Raw genomic sequence first — 20,973 nt, forward strand, 5'->3', positions numbered from 1 at the left:
TGCGCTCAGCCATGCTCTATCTTTCCACTGAGACACCCGCAGCCTGGATAAAAAGTGAACAAAAAACAGTGACAAACCTTCAATTAATCTGTATTTATACTCTGCAAGCTCCATATATAAAAAAAACACCCAGCACGCCCCTACGGGCGGTTTATCCTTCAAGCTCGGGTCCTCTACCAGAGGCCTGGGAGCTTGAGGGTCCTGCGCAGTATCTTAGCTGTTCCCAGGACTGCGCTCTTCTGGACAGAGATCTCCGATGTTGTTCCCGGGATCTGCTGGAGCCACTCGCCTAGCTTGGGAGTCACCACACCTAGTGCTCCGATTACCACGGGGACCACTGTTACCTTCACCCTCCACATCCTCTCGAGCTCTTCTCTGAGCCCTTGGTATTTCTCCAGCTTCTCGTGTTCCTTCTTCCTGATATTGCTGTCATTCAGAACCGCTACATCGATCACTACGGCCGTCTTCTTCTGTTTGTCTACCACCACTATGTCCGGTTGGTTAGCCACCACCATTTTGTCCGTCTGTATCTGGAAGTCCCACAGGATCTTAGCTCGGTCATTCTCCATCACCCTTGGGGGTGTCTCCCATTTTGACCTCGGGACTTCCAGGTTATACTCGGCACAGATGTTCCTGTACACTATGCCGGCCACTTGGTTATGGCGTTCCATGTATGCCTTGCCTGCTAGCATCTTGCACCCTGCTGTTATGTGCTGGATTGTCTCAGGGGCATCTTTACACAGCCTGCACCTGGGGTCTTGCCTGGTGTGACAGACGCCAGCCTCTATGGATCTTGTATATATATATATATATATATATATATTTTAAAGTTTCCACTTGACAGAAATGTGTTTTTGTTTGAGATTGCCGAGGATCGCACAGTGTCATCCTCCTGAAAAGGAAACACCTTGTGGCGTCAGGTGAGCTGCAAAAGGTGCTGTCAGTCACATGACCCTGAGCCTCAGCAGGAAGTCTGACCCCTTCATAATAAAAGCATGTTCCTCACAGACACCTGCACTAAACAGGCTGAGAACACGCTGGGCTGGAGTCACGTGATCGTTTTGTAGTTCAAACACAGCTATTTCCTTTCCTAAGTTCTTATCACATCTCCTAAACACATTCCCTCCACCTCAGAACGTTTCTATCAAGGAAAAGTGGTTAGGAAAGGAGGTAGGAGACCACTGAGTGTATGTGGACGTGAAGGGCTTTTATTGTGAAATGTAGGGTAGGGAAAAGCTGTTCCGCACATGCGCGGTAGAGATCCTGCGTGAGCAGAGACTAGTCAGTTTAATAAGTTTGATGATTTGTTTAAAATACAGAACAAAAGTAAACAAAGTTGGACGGCAGGGCATCATGGCGGCTTTATGAACGTAAGAGGCGGGAACACGGGGGGCGACGGTCAGAGGGAGGACATCAACAGGAGGAGGACCGGAAGCTGTTTGAAAGCCGTGAGCGGGAGTTTGTCAGCAGGGGGAGAAACCGGCACCCGGAGCGAAGACATGGACCCCCTGCAGGAGCTCCTGGACCGGGTCAAGCCCAGCACCGAGGCGGTGAGTCCCAGTCTGTCCCTGTTTGCCCGAACTGAGCGATAAATAACAGCCTACGTACATGCAGAGCCCTGCGTACGTACTGCCTGCGTCATGACGTAAGGTAGAGCAGCAGCCAATCACTATTTCGAGCTAATTCTATAGCAGAAATCCATACAGAAAAGAGTGAATATAAGGATGTGAGACTGTTTTACATTTATTATTGTGACTTCCGACCTGCTGCTTTGTTTCTTTAGGAGTCCCTGTGGTTAAAGAACATCTTCACCTTCATTTCTGAACACTTGAGTCCTGTGGTGTGTAGCTCCGCCCCCTCGCAGACAGGTGAGTTTCTGTTTGTTCGAAACCGCTGGCTGATTAATAGCTGTACTTTAGATTCTTAATGATGATGTTCACTCATGAAACCAAATACTATTTAAACCATTATTTAAAAAGTGAAAGCAGGGCTCACCTGCCCTCACAGGTGTCATCAGTGCAGTCCAGTGTGTAGATGTGAGTGTGGTTCAAAGGTCAGAGCAGCAGAGGATGAAGAGCAGCAGCTTCCTCAGGTGGTCCCACCTGTTGACACACCAGCTCTGGTGTCCACTTCGGGTGTTCTCAGTGGGCGGGGCTTCAGTTGTTTATGTTTGTGTTTACCTTTTAAATTTTGTTTTCCCAGGTAACCACGGTGACCTCAGCCTCTTCGATCTGAGCATGTGTGCGGTGCAGGCGATCCAGCAGCAGATGTGTGTGGCCCACAGCTTACCTGTCAGCTACAGGTAACACCCGCTGACATCATTGCTGTAGCAGGTCACGTGACCTGGCCTTACCGCTATCCTCCCGTCTGTCCGCAGGCTGCTGTCCGTCTCCGAGCTCGTCTCCCAGCAGCACCTGGCCTGCGTCAGCAACCTGTCTTGGAGCACCAATCAGCAGAGAGCCTGGGAAAGGGAGGCGGAGCTCGCCGTGCCGGGTCAGAGGGCGCTGCCGAGGGTCAACCTGCTGCTGATTGGCTGTCTGAGAGAAGGCCGTGACGGAGAGTACAGGCTGACGGACGCCAGCGGCAGCGTCATGTGTGAGGTGAGTCAGAGGGGGAGGAGTGCAACGTAAATTAAATCTAATTCCTCTTTAATTCAGCTTATTAAAGGCGATCGTGGGGCGATCGTGGCTCAAGAGTTGGGAGTTCACCTTGTAATCGGAAGGTTACCGGTTCGAGCCCCGGCTTGGACAGTCTCGGTTGTTGTGTCCTTGGGCAAGACACTTCACCCGTTGCCTACTGGTGGTGGTCAGAGGGCCCGGTGGCGCCAGTGTCCGGCAGCCTCGCCTCTGTCAGTGCGCCCCAGGGTGGCTGTGGCTACAACGTAGCTTGCCATCACCAGTGTGTGAATGGGTGAATGACTGGATATGTAAAGCGCTTTGGGGTCCTTAGGGACTAGAAAAGCGCTATATAAATACAGGACATTTACCATTTACCATTTATTCTCTGTGCAGTGACACAAGTGCTGATAGAGTCTGGTCATCACACGCTTCTGATCTCTGGTAATGTTTACATCAGCATAAAACAAGTAAACAAGCTCAACAGCTGACTTTCAAACATTTCTAGAAATCAGAAACATCAGGACTTATTAAATGTGTCTTTATATGGATTCACTGAGCACATCGATAAGTAAGGATCTAAAGGATGTAAAGACAGAGTGTCTGTCAGCAGGGTAACTGTGCTGATACAGATGTGTTAACAGCAGAGCTTTATAAAGATGTGGAGCCTCCTCCTCCTTACATAAAGTATACAGATAGGATCACCTGCAGTAAACTGACAGATTACAGTCAGACACCTGCAGCAGGCTCAGTGTGGTCCTAACATCACCGCACTGATTAATGACTCACAATACTTGAAATGTGCAATTCCCTTGTGTTCTTATTCCTATTTATTCTATTTATCCCCTTTGTATACTCTGTATTTATATATGTGTATATATGGTATATTTCTGCTCACATTCTGTAACCTCTGTCGGTGCTGGGCCATTGGAAACCAAATTTCCTGGAGGAACGCACCCGAGGGATTAATAAAGTTTAATCTAATCTAATCTAATCTAATCTGATGCAGCTATTAAAACAAACGGCATCACTGCAGATCAGAGCTGATGAAGATGTCATCATCAGTACAGGCTTCCAGCATCCACCCAGGACTCCGCCACTCTCTCACCCGTGTCTCTCTCTCTCTCATCCAGTGCCTGTCTCTCTCGCCCCTGTGGCTCGATCGTCCCGTTTTCCTCCCTCACTGGAACTACATTCCCCACAATGCATCGGGCCAGGAAGAGGCCGCAGGCTTCTTGGAGCTGATTGGCTCCCCTGTCCTGTTGTGTCCTGGTGCTGAGCAGGGATTGGCTGCTGCTCCTGGAAGGGTGGAGCTAAGCGGAGTGGTGGGAGTCGGAGAGGCCGGCAGGCTGCTGAGGCACAGGTAGGTCACATGACCTCTGAACTGCAGGGGAGTTTCTGAGCAGTGTGTGTGTGACAGATGTGTGTGTGTGCTCCAGGGTCAAAGGTCAGCGGCTGAGCGTGTTCGGAGAGGTGGGCTCAGTCTGCCCTCTGCTGGCCGTGGCAGGAACGACTTTCTTTTGCTTCACGCTGACGGATGAGTCGCGCTCGCTGCCCGTGCTCGTACAGGTACCAGCTCTCTGAGGATGATGATGGTGAGGAGGGACGGCCTGATGAAGCTCAGTGTGTGTGTGTGTGTGTGTGTGTGTGTGTGTGCAGGACAGCAGCCGGCTCAGCTGGATTCAGCGTGTGTGTGTCGGGCAGAGCGTGTGTGTGACAGCTCTACGTGTGTGTGCGCTACGAGGCTGGAAAGGAAACAACATCCTGTGTGTGACGAAGTGCTCCGAGCTCCACGCCGACTACACGCACACACAGGAACACACACAGGAACACACACACTCTGAGTCCCTGCTGCTGATGTCACAGCCTGCTGAGGACGACTGTGAGGAGGCGGAGCATGAGGAGGTGGAGCTGGACCAATCAGCTGTGAGGATAAAGCAATCCAAAATCATCAGCTACCAGGTGAGAGCGCTCTGAGCTCTGATTGGCTACCACATGTTTGTACCTGTGTGCTGATTACTAAGCCTCCTCTGCTGTGATAGGGCGTGGTGACTGAAGTTGTGAGTGAGGGGGCGGGGCTCTACGTGCTGGATGGGAAGGTGGGTCTGTGCGTGGCCTATCAGCCGGCGGCGAAGAGGAAGCTGAGGGCGGGAGACAGAGTGGAGGTGAGTCACATGACCTGACATCATCATGCCCGTTTGTGTTCGTGGCAGCCACGACTAACAAAGTTTGATGGTTCGTCCTCCTGCAGTTGCATCACGCCCACTTCCTGTACCGGCCTTGCCCGGACTTCCCTCCCAGCATGCTTTGCACCTGCCTGCGCTCCAGCCTGAGGGTGACGGCCTTCAGCAGGGCGGCAGGGTCGCCACCCGACAACCGCTGCCCGGGAGATGGGGCGTTACCACGGTTACTGCTGCAGAAAAACACAGATGTGTCCAATTACCTGTGGACGTGTCACCTAAGCTCGCAGCTGGCACACAGGTGAGGCTCCACCCACCACCACCTGTCCACAGTCAGAGACAGCAGAGCCTAACCTTTGTCCTCCTGTCCTCCGCTGGCTCTGGCATGTTTCGTGCTCCTGGTCCCGGTCTTGGTCCTCACTCTCGTCCTGGTTCTTGTCCTGGTCTTGGTCCTCAGTCTGGTCCAAGGTGTGTGGAGGCAGCAGTGTGTGTGCTTGCTGTCCTGGAGGCTGATGGAGACTCAGAGCAGGGCTGGAGGACGAGGATGCAGAGACATCTACTCTGAGATGCTGGACGAGCCTCACACCTGTCCTGTGACTCAGGTAGGTCCCACTCTCACCTGTCTTCTTTACAGGTGAGTGTGGAGCATGCTCAGTGTGCTCTGTGTCCCTGCAGTACAGCGTGTCCTCAGCGGTCCGTCAGTACCTCGGTGTGTCGGAGCTCCTGGAGTCCCTGCAGACTGACTGCTGGTCTTCGGCCCCTCTGAGCTCTCTGCTGCCCCCTGATGGCTCCAACCTGACCTCCTCCCAGATCAACGGCTTCCTGTCCTGGTCTTGCAGGACTCTGTCCTCCGAGCCTTGGGGTGGAGACGCTGTCAGGTAAGGTGACAGCAGCTCCCCACATGAAGTCATGTGATTACGTACCAATGATTTTTGCTGGTTTGTGTGTCAGGCAGCGCCCCGTGCTGCTGGTCGGCGTGCTGGAGCTGCCGTCACAGACGTCTGAGTTCAAACACTCGATGCAGCTCAGAGACGCCACGGGAGCTGCAGCCTGCGTGCTGACAGAGAGCAGCGAGGAGGAGGAGGGAGCGCAGAGGGCGGTCTTTAACAGCGCCTGGATCGGTACAATGCACGCACACAGACACACACACAGTGACACACAGCTTTATTCTTTAATGTGTGTGTGTGTGCTGCAGGTTGTCTGGTGGGTGTGGTGCAGTTCACCATGGTGACAGAGAGATTCCTCCAATCAGATTTCCCCTCCTACCAACACCTGGACCAGGACAGGTTCATCACACACAAACACTGCAGGTACACACACACACAACCTGCAGCATGCTGACTGCTCATTGGTCCATTCTCTGTGATGTAAGAGGGTGTCTGATTGGTTCAGGATGTGAGCTTCCTTCCTGGTTGTAAACATTATGAGTTAAATAAAGCTGGGTTCAATTCACAGGGTTTACCTTCAGCTCTCTCTGGACCACCTGCACATCCTGAGTCCATCTGTTGCCATGGAGACACACCTGAGACACAAGGGGGAGGAACCAGGAGGGGACGTCACTGCCAAGAAGCAGACAGTAGAAGAAGAAGAAGAGACTGCTGGGAGTAAGAGGAAGAGAAGAGAAGAAGAAGAAGCAGACTCCGGCAACCCCTGGCCCTGTGTCTCCATGGTGATCAGGGTGGAGCAGAAGGAGGGTGTGTCCTGGAGGAATACAGGGGCGAAGGCAGAGGATCAGGAGGCAGGGCTGAGACTGTGCTTCTCAGCGAAAGCTGCTGTGATTGGTCCAGTGGTCAGCTGGAGGCGGGACCCAAAGAATGAACCAATGACAGAGAAAGAAAGTGAACAAAAGCAGGAGAGAAAGGTGAGAGACGCACCTGTGTGGGTTTACCTGAGCTCACCTGGATACACAGTTACGTGTGTGTGTGCCTGCAGGTGGTGCTGGTGTTCTCAGGTGTGTGTACGCGGTGGTTTCCTGTCCTCCAGCCTGGATGTTTCTACAGACTCATCGCCGCTAACACTCAGGTATCAACCCAGCTTTGATGATGTCACTAAGGGGCGTGGCCAGAGGTTTCCCTCATTGGTCTCTGCTCTCTGATATTAATACACATGAACACAGACGTTTTTCAGCTTTAACTGTACTTCTTCACACACTGAGGTTAATTATGGAGTTCCACAGGGTTCAATGCTAGGACCAGTTCTGTTTACATTATACATGCTTGCTTTTGGCAGTATCATCAAAACACATAGCTTACATTTTTACTGCTATGCAGATGACACCCACCATTCCTGTTTGTGGGGGAGTTGATATGACCTGAATCCTTGCAGCTGATTGGCCCATGTGTCTGTCAATCAGGATCCCAGTGTTTTGATTGGCTGTGGAGTTTCTGGGCGCAGTGGGGTGGATCTCCACGCTGAGTCAACCCTACAAGTCAGACGTGGTTGGAGATTCCACACTCTGACACGCCCACTGCTGCTGCCCACCTGCAGACAGGTAACACACACACACACACACGGTTTGTTCCTCGTCTTCCTCCAGGACCCTTAAACTTTTTTTATAGAGATTGACAGACCACGTGACTTTCACGCATTGCATTGTGGGTACAAGTGGCAACAAAATCAAAACACTGCATCAAGCGTTAGCATTCCCAGCACAAGTAATCAGCAATTCTGCGGTTTTAATCCCTACTTGCATTTTATTTGCCCCAAAAACAGTTGTGTACAAAACGATGGAGAACACGGCAGGTCTGTACAAAGACAGAGTTGATGAAATGGCAAAGAAAAAAAAGTACGAGGAAAAACTCAAAGGAGTGAACCATACGAGCATACAGAGTGGAGTACGGATGTTAGCGTGCTGCCCGACTTTCATGACGCACATATTTGTTATTATATGGTCCTAAGTATGAGTGCATACACTCACAACATGTTTAGTTACTTCAGATCCCTGCAACAAGCCCAGGTCCAGTTTACTTTGGTGATTTGGACTATTCCATTTCACAGCTGTAGCTGGGGCTGTAGGTCAGCCACTAATCAGAAGGTTGGTGGTTCGATCCCAGGCTGCCTCCTGGCTGTCCAAATATCCTTATATTAACCCCTATACTAACCCCATGTCTGCCTAGTGGTGGTGGTCAGAGGGCCCGGTGGCGCCAGTGTCTGGCAGCTTCGCCTCTGTCAGTGCACCCCAGGGCAGCTGTGGCTACAATGTAGCATCACCAGTGTGTGAATGATTGAATGTAGTGTAAAGCGCTTTGGGGTCCTTAGGGACTAAGTAAAGTGCTATACAAATGCAGCCCATTTACCGTCTAATAGAAATAAAATGAGTGTTTCGTAATTCATTCAATTTATTGTCTTTATTTATAACTGGCATTATTGTTTCATTCTATTATAGAATCTTACAAGAAAGAGGCAAAATTGTAAAAATCCATCAGCTTTATTAGCTGCTTCATGAAAAACAAATCAATACAAAAACAAACAAAAAAAACCCCACTGGAACTCAACTTACTGGAAAACAGTTATTCATCACTTGATTGCTTCAAAACAAGCCTTGGGCACATATATATGCACATATATAACAATTTCTCTTCCACGACGTCATCCGATAAAAAACGATCTCTTTACCCGTCGGCTTCCTGTGGCTGTCATGCGACCGGCTATTGCAGTTAATAATACAACAGCTTCTTGCCATTTTTTGTGTTTCTTTTTATTTACTGTGTGACTGTTTTCATGTGAAAGCCTGCGTGCGCTAGCACCGCTTGCCACTCGTTCCCACAATCCTTTGCGGTTTTACCCCTGAATGACGTCACATTTTCCATCTCTCTTCTCTGTTTTCAGGCCGTCCCACCCACAGTCTTGTCTGTCTCAGAGGTCTTAGACTGCAGGTAAACTGCTCATCCCTCACTGAGTCGCCCCCTGTGGCCATCTGAGGAACTGCAGCTGCAGCCTGCTTTAAACTCTTACTGGTGTGTGTGTGTGTGTGTGTGTGTGTGTGTGTGTGTGTGTGTTTCAGCTCAGAGCTGGTGTGTTTTCAGGGTGTGGTGTCTGAAAGGATCAGTGTGAACAACAGGACTGCCCACTCTGGACACACACACTCAGGTACAAACACACAGGTGGTTTGTGTGTCAGGCTTTTGCTTTCTGCTGTGAAGTTTTAACATGGGGGTCTATGGGGGCGACTAACTGCTGCCTCTGCTGGACACTAGAGGAACTGCAGGCGTCAGTGCTTCAGGTATGAGTCTCAGGTAGGGATGGGTATTGATAAGATTTTAACGATTCTGATTCCATTTTCGATTCTGTTTAACGATTCGATTCTTTATCGATTCTCTTATCGATTTTTTTGAAAAAGAACACTCGGGTGGATTAGCTTAGAACTTTGTTTTTATCTTCTCTTTGAACAAGATAGAAATTTAGGAGTAACATGGCCTTACAAACCCAACAGTGAGATCTCAAGAGAACCAGCCTTCAATGGGGTGTCACAGGGTCCCCAGGAAAAAAAATGTAAATGTAAAATAATAAAATAAATATTCTTCTGTACTATAACATAAATCATTCTGTAGCAATTACACAAGAATATCCAGTAATGTCCCTGCCTACAATTAAACACCTTCACTTACCGAAAATCGGGGGCATCTGCTGTGACAAATGGGTGCAAGGCTTTGACCACAAACTTAGTCACTGCTCGGTGACGTTCATCCTGGCCTGAAAGGAGACGCAACCGGTAGACTGCAGCGAGAACTGCCAGCATCTGAGCCAGCCAGACTCTGTCTGTCTCTCTCATCACGGTCACCTAAATGCACAGTAATGGCAGGTTTTGTAATAAAGCAGATCGCGCTAACATAATATGCACTGTTAGTTGATTATTTACCTGCTGCATTAACGGGAGAGGACGCGCAAACGTTACCGCTGCTGCTGAGTTCAGATTCACGAGTCCGGAGCGGAATTAAAAACACGACATTCATTTAAGGTCATCGCGTGTTTTGTGAGCGAATGCTTTTGCAGATTCGTAGTGTTTCCTCCCTTAAGTGAAATATCTACTTTGCAAGTATTGCAAGTTGCCCTGTTGTCATCCGTTCTGGTAAAGTATAAACAAACTTTTGAGCGTTTGAGCCGCCATGTTTCCTGCCAGGTAAATGACGCTCCGCAACGTGGTGACGTCATTTGGGGCAACTGGAATCGATAAGGGAATCGTTTGCAAAAATGGCAAACGATTCCAAGGAATTGAAACATTGGGAACCGGTTCTCAACAAGAACCGGTTTTCGATACCCATCCCTAGTCTCAGATCTGACTGTTAGCTAAATGTGTGTGTGCAGGTGTGCGTCTCACTCTTTGTGACCAAGCTGGGAGGAGTCTGCAGGTGTACCTGGACTTAAGCCACACCCCCTACCCACCTGGCCTGTTGCCGGGTAACACTCTGCTGTTGTCTGGTTTCCAGAGGAGGCTGTCCAGGTGAGACACACATAGACAGGCTTATAAATGTTTGGACTCTTTATTTGGACTCATTTCCAACCAATGTAACCCAACAATAAAATTATGAATTATCTTGCATAAATAGGCTGCTGATCTTCTTTACTCACTTCAGGTGTTACCAGCAAAATAGTTCCTTGTTTGATCATCTGGGAATTTACCCAGATTTATTTATTTATTTAGACAGAGATTTTGACTCCCCCCAATGTTCAATACAACGTTACGCCGATGGTTACGTACCTGTGTGGTTCACCTGTGTGTGTGTTTCAGGACAGGAAGTGTGTACTGCACGTACTTACCTGTCAGCTCGATAACTGTGGTCTCCCTGGGAGACACCAGGTAAGTTTACAGGGCAGGTAAAGTCTGGTTCGCGTGTTTGTCGTGCTGTTGTTTATTTGTTTGTTTTGTTTCTATCAGTTCGGCCCAGCCTCCTCCTCCTGCTCCCATCATGCACCTGGGTGAGTGGGCTCTGAGCAGCAAGCAGAGGTGCACTGTGGGACAGGTCAAAGGTCACGTGGTGTGTTTCCTGTTCCTGCAACTGCAGTGGAGCTGCTCGCTGTGTGGCAGCGTGTACACACAGGTACTGCATAAAATACACACAGTGTGTACAGGATGTGTTTAGTTGTAGTTTCTCGGGTGCAGTGAAAGTACTCAGAGTGCTTCATGTGTTGTTAGCGTGTTGGTGGTGTGTTAGTGTTAGTGCACGCAAGTAAAGTGTAGTTTTGGAGTAAACTGCTCACGATTTCAGGTGTGTGTGTGTTTACCTGTTGCTCTCTCTCTCTCAGGGCTGCAGCAGCTCTCAGTGTCACTCGACCTCGTCAGTGTTTCAGTCCAAAGCAAAGTAAGAGCAGCTTCCTGTTGAGCTCACCTGCTGTGATACATGTTAATCACCTGGATGAGTCAGGTGACAGTCACATGATCAAACCATGTCGCTCTGCTCTTCGATCAGGCTGGTGATTGATGACGGGACAGGTGAGGCTCACGTCTGGTTCTCAGCTGCTCTGGTTCGTGCTCTGCTGGGATTGGCTGACGCTCAGTGGGAGGGGCTTCAGAGAGCACTCAGGGTCAGAGGTCACATCAGAGTCTTCCCTCGTGGGCAGAGCCAGGTCAGTACCACCTGTCAGGTGTATATATTTACCTGTCACAGGTGAGTCACGTGCTCATCGTCGTCTTTAAACTTTATTTTGTCTTTAAAATTTAAGATCGGGTCATGTTTTTATTTCTGAGGCTTTAACTGTGAAAGGGCACATCCTGTTTGCATCCTGGTAACGGCTCCGTCTGCTCACACTTTACTGCTGAACTGGTTTGGGGGCGTGGCCACTTCCACCTTTAAAAGTCTATAGGTGTGACGGACCCACGCTGGGCTCACGTGAACAGGAGGGAGGGGCCTTACATTTCACTGCAACGCCACACCTCCCACATGGAGGGTGGAGACCACAGGGGAGGGGCAGGACAGCGAGAGGCATTTAGGACTCGGGTCACACCAGGAGAACCCACAGGGACCCTCCACCCACAGGTGGAGCTGTGTTAACTGAATATTATTTTTTGTCCTTTACTGCAGAAAATAATTATAATCATAAGAAAGTGAGATTAGTATCAAACAGAAACAGTTTCTAAAAACACAAACGTGGAGTCTAAACTGAGACGTCCTGTTTACAATAACAAGAACACGTTTTAACTCCATAAACTGTGACATGAGACTCTTTATGATTAATGAGCACTTATTTCCATTTATGGTTTTAACTCATTCATGTTATTTGTTATTTACTTTGCAAAGCTCAGTTTGTAGAATCAAGTTCAAACTGAGAGTTTTCTTCATATTTACAGTCGGTGTAAAAACGTCAGAAGGTTTGAGTGAAAAGAGAGAAACAGACGTTTGTGAGGATTCACATTGTGGATATCTGAGGTTATCAGAGTGTCAGGAAGTGAAACCTGAAGAAAGTCAAAGAGCTGCCCAGTACAGAACAAGCCTGTCAGAGCAAAGACCTCAAAGACTCTATAGGCTGCACAGGGACACACTGTGAGCTCACAGAGCTCCACGTCTGCAGAGCAGACACCTTCAGCCACACTGCTGAGGACGACCGGGACAAAGACCCTGCAGACTGAAACATCCTGTGGTCAGAGGAGATGAAACGAGAAGAAGATGCAGCTACAACCCAAAGAACAGCGTCCACACAGTGAAGCACGGTGGGGACGCTGTGGGGGGACACCACAGAGAGAAACAGACGTCCTGCAGGACGTTTCCACAGGGCCGAGCTGTGAGTCTGCAGTGACATAACCTCTGTCTCTGTCTCAGGTGTGTGACGGGGACGCTGACGACTTCCTCCTCCACTTCCTGTTGTGTCTGTGCAGCAGTGATGTCATGATTCGGCCGCTCAGCCTCACCTGCAGGAAACGCACCAACCAGAGACCAGAAGGTAACCCCACCCTCACCACCCTGACCCAACCTGACCAACCTGACTGCAACCTTCAGAGTCGTGTGTGTGTTTGTGTTTCAGAGGTGAGAAGGTTTACTCGAGGAGACAGAGAGTTCCTGACCAGACTGGCTCCTCCCCTTCAGCTCACCTGTCTGCACCTCCACCCTGACTGAGCTCCACCTGCTTCGTTCTGATTTTATCTGTTCTACGTGTTCGTACAAATAAAACTTTATTGTTCCTCCTCCTGTCACACGGTATCTCACCTTCACTGACCCTAACGCTGGTGATCAGGGTCAGAGGTCACACGAAGCTCTCTGGGTTTAACCTCACACGAAAGGGGCGGAGCTGTCATCATCACACAGGGGCCTATAACAGGTCATGTGACCCTTCTACAGGAAGTGATGCCTGTGAGTGGCGCCCACATCAGAGACGTTCTCAGATGGTGATTCATAAAACCTGCACCAGTAAAATCTGACAGTAGAAGGATGATGAGTGAAACTGGTTAATCTGGTGTTTGTGGCACAGAGCGGGACAATAAAGGTTTGACCTCCACTGTGTGACACGTGTACCTGAACAGGTGTGCTGCGTGACACGTGTGGCTCTGGGTCAGGTGTAACTCCCACAGCCGGCCTGTAGTTCAGATTCTCTCTGTGTTTGTGAAGTAAAACTAAACACTGTGAACGTGTTTCAGTTTCTTTACAGACGTCAGACGGTGAAAGCTTCAGCCTGACCAGGAAACAATCAGTCTGCTTTAAATCACACTTACTGTAAAATTCATTTCTCCTCACCTTCATGTGTTTTGTATTATTTGATCTTATACTGAAAGAGTTCATCCATCGACACATTTTAATCCTGCAACCTTTCACCGTGTTAGTTTGTCATAAATTGAACTATTTTAGGTTAAATGATTTCAGTTCATCTTTCCAATAAAGCTGGCAGCTCTGAAACAACTGTTCTCTCTGAGGGTGTTTTGCATGTAAATAAAAGTCAAATAATTAAATGTAAGTTGTGTGAACAGAGCCGTCCAGTGGAGCTCCTCAGGGCTCTGTGCTTTCACCACTTTGTTTTCTATGCTAATGAGTGTCAGAGCACGTCAGCATTAGTCCTTTAACATGGTCACAGCCACTGATGAATGTGTTCAAATGTGGGTTTTTTTTGTTTTTTAGTGTTGGTAATCCAAGTTTACATTACACTTAAACAGTCCCCATGAAACACTCATTCGTCCTTCATGCTGGAGATCACTCATCTAAACCAACTAACATAAAGAATGTGATGTTTTAAAGCTAACATGTACGAATAGTGATGGTTAGATGAGGCCTCGTGAATAGGGATGGGTACCGGTGTCCGGTGCCATCGTTCTGACATAAACGGTAGTAACCAGACCGAAAAGCAGCGCACATTTCGGTGCTTTATTTCGGTGCTTTTTTTTTCCCTGAGCCAATTCTAGCCAATCATTTTACGTTTCCGAGGATAGTAGGCGGGGCCAGGTACGTACTTCTTTCAGAGCAGAGCTACAGATTAAAAATGCCCAAGGCAAAGCGGTCAAAAGTCTGGCTGTACTTCACAGCAAAAGATGCAAACTCAGCAGCCTGCAACAAGTGCTTTAAGCTGATACTGTGATACTGTCAAAGGAGGTAACACCTCAAATCTGATGAAACACTTGGCGACGCATAGCGTTTTTTTTTTAAAGCCGAGAGATGCGCCGTGTTTGATAGCTTGCTGCGAGACCTCACACCATGCACATCTACTGCGGGTGTGGTGCCTGTTATCGGCCCGGAGTTAGCAACATCCCCCAAAAACCCAAAGAGGAGAGTCCTGGCCCCTAGCCCTGTCAGCGTAGCAGAAATGATGACGGATGATGATGGCAGCAGCAGCCGTTCTTCTCTGCGTGAGTAGCTTAATGTTGTCCTTGTGTAATTTACGTTGAGTAGGCTAACCACATTATTACATTAACGCATGTAAGGTGAACTAGCAAACACCGTAGTAGTTACATGCAGCTGTCTTCTTGTTTGACGGCAGATACTCCCTTCACCCTGGCCAAAAAGGCTAAAATGACCAAAGAAAAAGCGGAAAACAGTTAAACATGAGAGGTTTTTGGACAAAGTTTGTGTTTTTTCCATTGTTTAAGCACTGCTTCCAGCCAAGAGTGATACCATATATGCCCTATAGCTACAGAAAAGGCTAACATTGTTATCTTTTTACAAAAAAACAGCTGAACATGAGAGGTTTTTGGACCAATTTTGTGTTCTCCATTCTTTAATCACCGGTTTGAGCACCGTTTAAGCACCGGCACCGTTTCAAAAGTACCGGTTTGGTACTGGTATCGGATAAAACCTAAACGACACCCATCCCTACTCGTGAAGCGTTTCAGCACATTCCCCAAACTGTATCGATACTGTGTCGACACAGTGTTGCTGTTTTGCTCCATACTGACACCTGCTGGACCTTAAATATCATTGCAGGCAACTTACTTGAGACTCAACAGACACTGATTCAAATACCTAGTTATACTTGTATACACTGTAAGGTATTGTGAATGTAGGGTTGCCAACCGTCCCTTAAAAAATGGAATCGTCCCGTATTTAGAAACAAAAGTACACGTCCTGTATTGAGCTAATAAGGGACGCACTTTGTCCCGTAATACAGTGAGAATCAAAGGTAGTCTATAAATGTTAATGGAATTAACGCTTTGTTTGAAAACATAATTCCCAGCCCCTCTCCTGCTCTGTGACCAATGAGCTGACAGCACACTTATGACAATTCAGATACACCGTTTATCTCATTGGTCGAGGAAAGGTCGCTTGCGGAGAAAATACCGGAAGACAACAGATGACCACAACAAGAAGCATGGCCAACAGGGAAACAAACGCCGACACTGCGGTGCAAGTCTCGGACGACAGTACACCTAAAGCTGGGCATACACTGTGCGATTTTCAAACTGTCCGATTGACTCGCAGGGGTTAGAAGTTCATAGGTCACGATGCAGGGTCTCACACTATACGGCCCGATGCTCTGATGCGACCTGAGTGCTCACACTGTGCGTCCATAAAATGAAGGTTATAACAGAAAATCTGTCGCTCGCTCTCCCTCTCTGTCTTTCACTCACACAGACACACACACCACCACCATCAACTTTGCTAAATTGCTAATGAAAAACATTGATCAGGCAGCTGTGATTGAGCAGCAATGTAAATCTATTTTCACGGTTGTTGTGGTCGTGATAATTTTGTGAGGCCACATCGAAAAGGCTCGGATGAGCTTTCCAAAGTCCTACAAGTTGTGCCTCCATCGCTTGTGTCCAGATCACACGCTGCTCCGTCTTTTTCATCGATGTTTACGTGTTTGCGCGTGAGCAGTGTGAGCGGCTGCAGTGACACCCTCACGAGCGATTGATGATCGGGAGCTGGTCGTGAGGTGTTAATCGCTTCTCGTTACCCCACGTATTCTACACGATGAAGGCCAAAATCGGGCCGATCACCAAATCGGTCGCACGACTCAAAAATCGGCTCAAAATGGGCCAAAAAATCGCACAGTGTAAGCCCAGCTTTAGACCAGCAATGTTTGTTCCCCTCAGAGAAAGAAAAACAAGGCTGCAAAAGTACAGGGAGGAATGGGAAAAGGAAAACACCTGGCTGGAAAAGTGCACGATAACACCTATAAAGCGCACTGCACTGTGTGCCGGCGCACTTTTTCTATAGGCATGCTTCTAATGGTGGACACATGAAGAACATGAGGGGCATGAAAGCTCGGGGAACCCTTAACCAATTTTTTGTCCACCAGGCCACGGCAGAAGCAGATATGGTATGTAAACACTGGTTTGTTTTTTTTAAACCCTCTGGTTAAAGTTAATATGGGCATGTGCAGTGAATATCAGCGCTATGTGGCCAGAAGTGTGATAATATAATTTATTTTGTGTAATAAACAACTGCAAGGATAGATGATTACAACAAATAGATGACTAATACATAAAAGTAATACATAGATGAATAATGATGATGAGTTATGATGTGTAATCATGGGAACAAGCGGGTTTACAAATGGGAGCAGCTGATTAGCATTAGCAAAGCTGAAATAATACCTCAACTGAAGCCAATTGTACTAAAAGCACTATATGTGCACTGTTACAAGAATGTTTTTCGTTCTATTGTTTTCTATTAATTTATATAATTTTAAGTTAAGCAGGACAGAGTTCTTTTGAAGAAAGATTTAGTTATATTCTCAAAAGTTAAGCATGACAGGCTTCTGTTTAAGAAAGAGACCTGTTTTATTGTGTTAATGTTGTCTATTTGAGCTAAAAATAAATGGCTAAATGATCATTTGTTTCCCATGTGTTCATATCACAAAGAATATGCATCTACTTAAATCAACTTCAAGTCAAATGGTTAAAAAAAATAATTTCACACACAAAAAAAAGAGGTAGAAAATTCAACACATTGGGAAGGGTGAAGACATTTGGGTCACCCGGCCCTGGCCACGAGGTGTCTCTTATTTATTTTTCAGGGAGTTGGCAACCCTATGTGAATGTAATATTACCCATTTAAATGTAACTGACTCAGAGTTTATTATAAATTTCTATTCAGAAAAATAAGTTTATCCAATGTTTTTGCATTCAGTCTATTGCGTTTTTTTTTTTTTTTTGACACCATATCCCCAGCTTTGGAAAACACACGCTCACGGGGCACAGATGAAGCTGGGGTACACAAAAACTGTAAAGTCAGGTGGAAAAGGTTCTGATAAGATGTCTTCCTATTCCCCCGGTACGTTAAAGGATCCTCTGATCTTGGAATGTTTCTCTCCGACACTCTCCACAATACTAAGGGGTTGGCAGTCCTTTATAATAAAAATCAGGACTGCCTGGTCCAGAACAGATAGATGCTTGATTTCAAAATAATAAAACACATATTAATAAAAAAAAAAATGATGATAAAGCTGTTCAATGTCTATGTAGGCCGACCTGTGTCTCCTCATTTTCATGTTTGGCTCTGTAATGCCTAAACACTGAGGAGGTGCTTTTGTTTGTGTAAGAAAGCGCCGCAAAGCAGATGCGACATTTAACCTGCATAAAATGAAATAAATAATTTACACTGCAGGTCACATTGTTGTTTTTCCTGTTCTGATAGATCACACTGAAACAAAGACAGACAAACTATTCCCTTATTTGCAGTTAAAAGATAAATGATCCCACACAGCAGAAACATTTCTTTTTCTTTCGGGCTCCATTTTGTTATGGAGAGATGTGTATTTTTATTTGTTGTAGAGAGATATGTATTTTTTTTTTTATCTTTGCGAGAGTAATTTTGTGGGGGGGTTTTGGTGGCAACTCATTCCGTTGGCAGACGCGGATGCGTTATCTTTTAAACATAGTTTGGCGCGTTGGCAATGAGCGATACAGCAGCTGTATCAATCACGTGACTTTTTCTTAAAGCGACACACGCACCGATACAGGCATCGCTCTGTGAGTTTGATACATGCGTCGGTACGTCAGTGTTGCTGGACCCATCACTATCTACGAACAATAGAGATTGACAGACCACGTGACTTTCGCGCATTGCATGCCGGGAACTGGTGGCAAAACAATCCAAGTACCGCATCAAATGGATGCGATTCAATTTAGGAGCAATGATTTGTGAAATCCTACATGTTCTAACATGTTTTAATGATGGTATGAGCTGAAAATAAATAACATAAAGTTAATAGTTTATCTGCAACAACACTTTTTCACCGGTTCAGTTTTTAGTGTCAGATTCTTTTCCACATACGGTGGTTGTTGTCATGGAAACAGTGTTTAAAGTGAAACAGGAGGAGAACGGAGGGATGAAACATGGACTTTGTCTTTATCTGTAAGACAATCGGGCCTCGGATGGACGTCGGGCACAGGAGTTCTTAACAGCAGCTCATTGTTCATTCTGATGTTTTTTTTTAATTATATTTTATATTTAATATAATATATTGGCCTTTTTCAGCTTTATTTGAAGGGCCACGGGTCAGACATGAACCTGGGCCTGCCGCTCTCAGCCTCACTCTGAGGAAGCCTTCAGTCTCTCACAGTGGAAACTACACCGGGGGACCCGATCCTTGGGGTGGACCAATTTTTGTTATAGCGTGTTTTGGGGTTTAAAAGCCACAGAGACGCGGTGCTTAGAAAAAATGCATTTCAGCTGTGCTGATGCTCCTGACACGTATAAGATTGGGGAAACCTGCATTCAGCTGAAACTGAAAAACACTATGTCCAGATAAACAGAATCAACTTTTGGAGAAAAATAAAATAAAAGATTCTTCATCAAACTCTAACAACTAAAAACATGACACTTACCTTAATTGTATGGGCTACATCAAATATATTCAAGACCGACAATAACACTTCTCACTACTGCCAATTTTATCAAAACTAAACAAAAAGTAGGCCAAGTTATAAAGAAAAAGGCAATTCACCAAATCTTGAAAAATAAACCTGAAAAATAGAAATACAGAATAAAATAAAATATCCATCCTGATCTTTACAACCAACAACATAAAATCTATCTTAATTAAATGGCCTAATTCTCCAATAAATTAGCAATAATAAAGTAAGAAAAAATAAGATATTCAATTTATGGACGCTCAAATTAACAGAGTGACATTAAACGCACCTCATTGCCTGCCAGCTGCACTTCACCTCAAAGGTCGGTTAATACATCGGATTTAACTTAACCAAAGTCCCGCAATTAAAGGAAAATAAAAAAATGTTTCTAACAAATACAATGAAGAACATTAAAATAATTCACTGTCAGTTACTGTCGCTATGAGTTTGACGAGATCAGCTGCTTCATTTGGTTCTGCCTAAAGTTAAAGTTAGGTTAAAGTTCTCTCACTGATCGAGTGTTTATATGATAAGATACATGTTTAATGCAGAAAGTTGGAATTATAAGTTGGTAAGAAGGTTTTTAACAAAGGTTTAATTTAAGCCTGAAGTTCAAAGGTGAAAGAAATTTCACGTTTGATGAAGGAAGATCAAGGTTTATCAAGGCTAACAAGGAAATAGGTCAAAGGTCAAAATAAGGTAAGGTGATAAAATATAATAGATATATATAATCAATAAATACGGTGAAAATATCAGATAAATGGGTTTCTTTTTTTTGGTTATAAGGAATATATAGGTCAAAGGTCAAAACAAGAGTACTGTTAAGTTAAAATTAATAGGTCAAAGGTCAGATTAAACAGGTTAAACAGAAAGGATCGGCAAAAATTAAACAAGGATAAAGAAATAATACATTAAACAAGGAAATAAATTAAAAGTCTGAGTTAATGAGAAATTAAACGTTTAAATCAGGTTAAGAGTTAAATTTTAACCCTTTGCTAGTTAAACTAAATAAAATAAAATAATCAGAATAAACGATTGGAGGAAAAAGCAAAGATGTTGTGATCAAAGCTCTTTTAAAATAGTTTGTACAGCATAAAGAAAAACACGTTTCAGTAAATTGTATGTTGAGCTAAAACCACTGTAGACACTGGTAGTGACCTCAAATCATTGTTACTGAAGAAGGAGGAATTCCACCTTAAAACGTAAAACCAGTAAAGTGTTCTTTAACAGTACGACATTGATAGAGTTAGTTTCTTTGTTTGAGAGTTCAGACTGAAAGAGATGCACAATCGAGTGTGTGTGTGTGTGTGTGTGTGTGTGTGTCTGCAGCTGTTCTTTGTGTTGTTGCTGGATTGTTGCCTCAGGGGGAAAGTTGTGTGTGTGTTGAACATGCAGACTAACAGAGACTGCAGCTGTCAGCAGCCACACACACTTTATATTCTTCAAATCAAATCACAGTGAAACATGTTCACTGACAGCTCAGCTTCAGCATCTTATTCATGCTGTGACTGCAGCCGTTCAACTCTGTTTCTCTTTAACCCAAATCATCACAACATGGAAATATAATCATCAAAATGATGTGACTGGAAGGATGCAGCAGTCTGTGCTCCACCTTTCTCCTCCACACCTGCAGGTGGAGAACATGGATGCATGAATCTCTACAGAGTTCTTTGAATATTATCCGTCTTATCAGTTTTCAGTGAACAAAATCCTCACAGAGCCAAAATAAGCAGTTTGTATCCAACATAACTCAGCTGGACTCTGATGCTCCGTATAACAGCCACACATGAGTCTGGATTCACTCAAAGCATTGAACAAACTTTATTGTAAATGAAGCTTTTGGACATTTATTCTCTGATATTTGCTCTTCAGCTCGAGTCTCCATCAGTGGGAACATTTCCTGATTCAACTTTTCTTCTGTTCAAATCAAACTCATGAGAATCAAAGTGTGAATCAGAGTCCTG

At 45.8% G+C, this 20,973-nt stretch overlaps 2 protein-coding genes across 4 annotated transcripts in view; one reads left to right on the forward strand and one right to left on the reverse strand.

The window, feature by feature from the left end:
* The first annotated feature begins 1,129 nt into the window (after nt 1–1,129).
* LOC120438598 (CST complex subunit CTC1-like) overlaps nt 1,130–20,973 on the forward strand; it is a 22,855-nt gene continuing 3,011 nt past the window's right edge. The window contains exons 1-25 of one of the 3 annotated variants that reach the window (XR_005612016.1): nt 1,133–1,550; nt 1,784–1,868; nt 2,203–2,302; nt 2,378–2,600; nt 3,749–3,978; nt 4,055–4,184; nt 4,275–4,577; nt 4,658–4,780; nt 4,867–5,096; nt 5,253–5,397; nt 5,471–5,673; nt 5,747–5,916; nt 5,991–6,105; nt 6,251–6,656; nt 6,728–6,817; nt 7,149–7,286; nt 8,624–8,670; nt 8,799–8,884; nt 10,099–10,234; nt 10,523–10,591; nt 10,670–10,832; nt 11,038–11,093; nt 11,202–11,358; nt 12,080–12,439; nt 12,549–12,659. Coding sequence is in view for 2 of the 3 variants with exons in the window: in XM_039608986.1 (XP_039464920.1) it covers nt 1,365–1,550; nt 1,784–1,868; nt 2,203–2,302; nt 2,378–2,600; nt 3,749–3,978; nt 4,055–4,184; nt 4,275–4,577; nt 4,658–4,780; nt 4,867–5,096; nt 5,253–5,397; nt 5,471–5,673; nt 5,747–5,916; nt 5,991–6,105; nt 6,251–6,656; nt 6,728–6,817; nt 7,149–7,286; nt 8,624–8,670; nt 8,799–8,884; nt 10,099–10,234; nt 10,523–10,591; nt 10,670–10,832; nt 11,038–11,093; nt 11,202–11,358; nt 12,549–12,669; nt 12,751–12,842 (3,804 nt within the window). In the remaining variant the exon portion in view is untranslated. Of the gene's footprint in view, nt 1,551–1,783; nt 1,869–2,202; nt 2,303–2,377; nt 2,601–3,748; nt 3,979–4,054; nt 4,185–4,274; nt 4,578–4,657; nt 4,781–4,866; nt 5,097–5,252; nt 5,398–5,470; nt 5,674–5,746; nt 5,917–5,990; nt 6,106–6,250; nt 6,657–6,727; nt 6,818–7,148; nt 7,287–8,623; nt 8,671–8,798; nt 8,885–10,098; nt 10,235–10,522; nt 10,592–10,669; nt 10,833–11,037; nt 11,094–11,201; nt 11,359–12,079; nt 12,440–12,548; nt 12,670–12,750; nt 13,621–20,973 lie in introns of those variants that run through there. The other 2 variants (XM_039608986.1, XM_039608985.1) reach the window with 2 other exon arrangements.
* The window catches only part of LOC120438619 (E3 ubiquitin-protein ligase TRIM39-like), a 6,343-nt gene continuing 6,176 nt past the window's right edge, over nt 20,807–20,973 (reverse strand). The window contains exon 2 of the mRNA XM_039609027.1: nt 20,807–20,973. This exon is cut by the window's right edge and continues 1,766 nt beyond it. The gene's annotated coding sequence lies outside the window, so the exon portion shown is untranslated.

This window comes from Oreochromis aureus, linkage group 3 (genome assembly GCF_013358895.1).
Source record: "Oreochromis aureus strain Israel breed Guangdong linkage group 3, ZZ_aureus, whole genome shotgun sequence".
Lineage (NCBI taxonomy): Eukaryota > Metazoa > Chordata > Actinopteri > Cichliformes > Cichlidae > Oreochromis > Oreochromis aureus.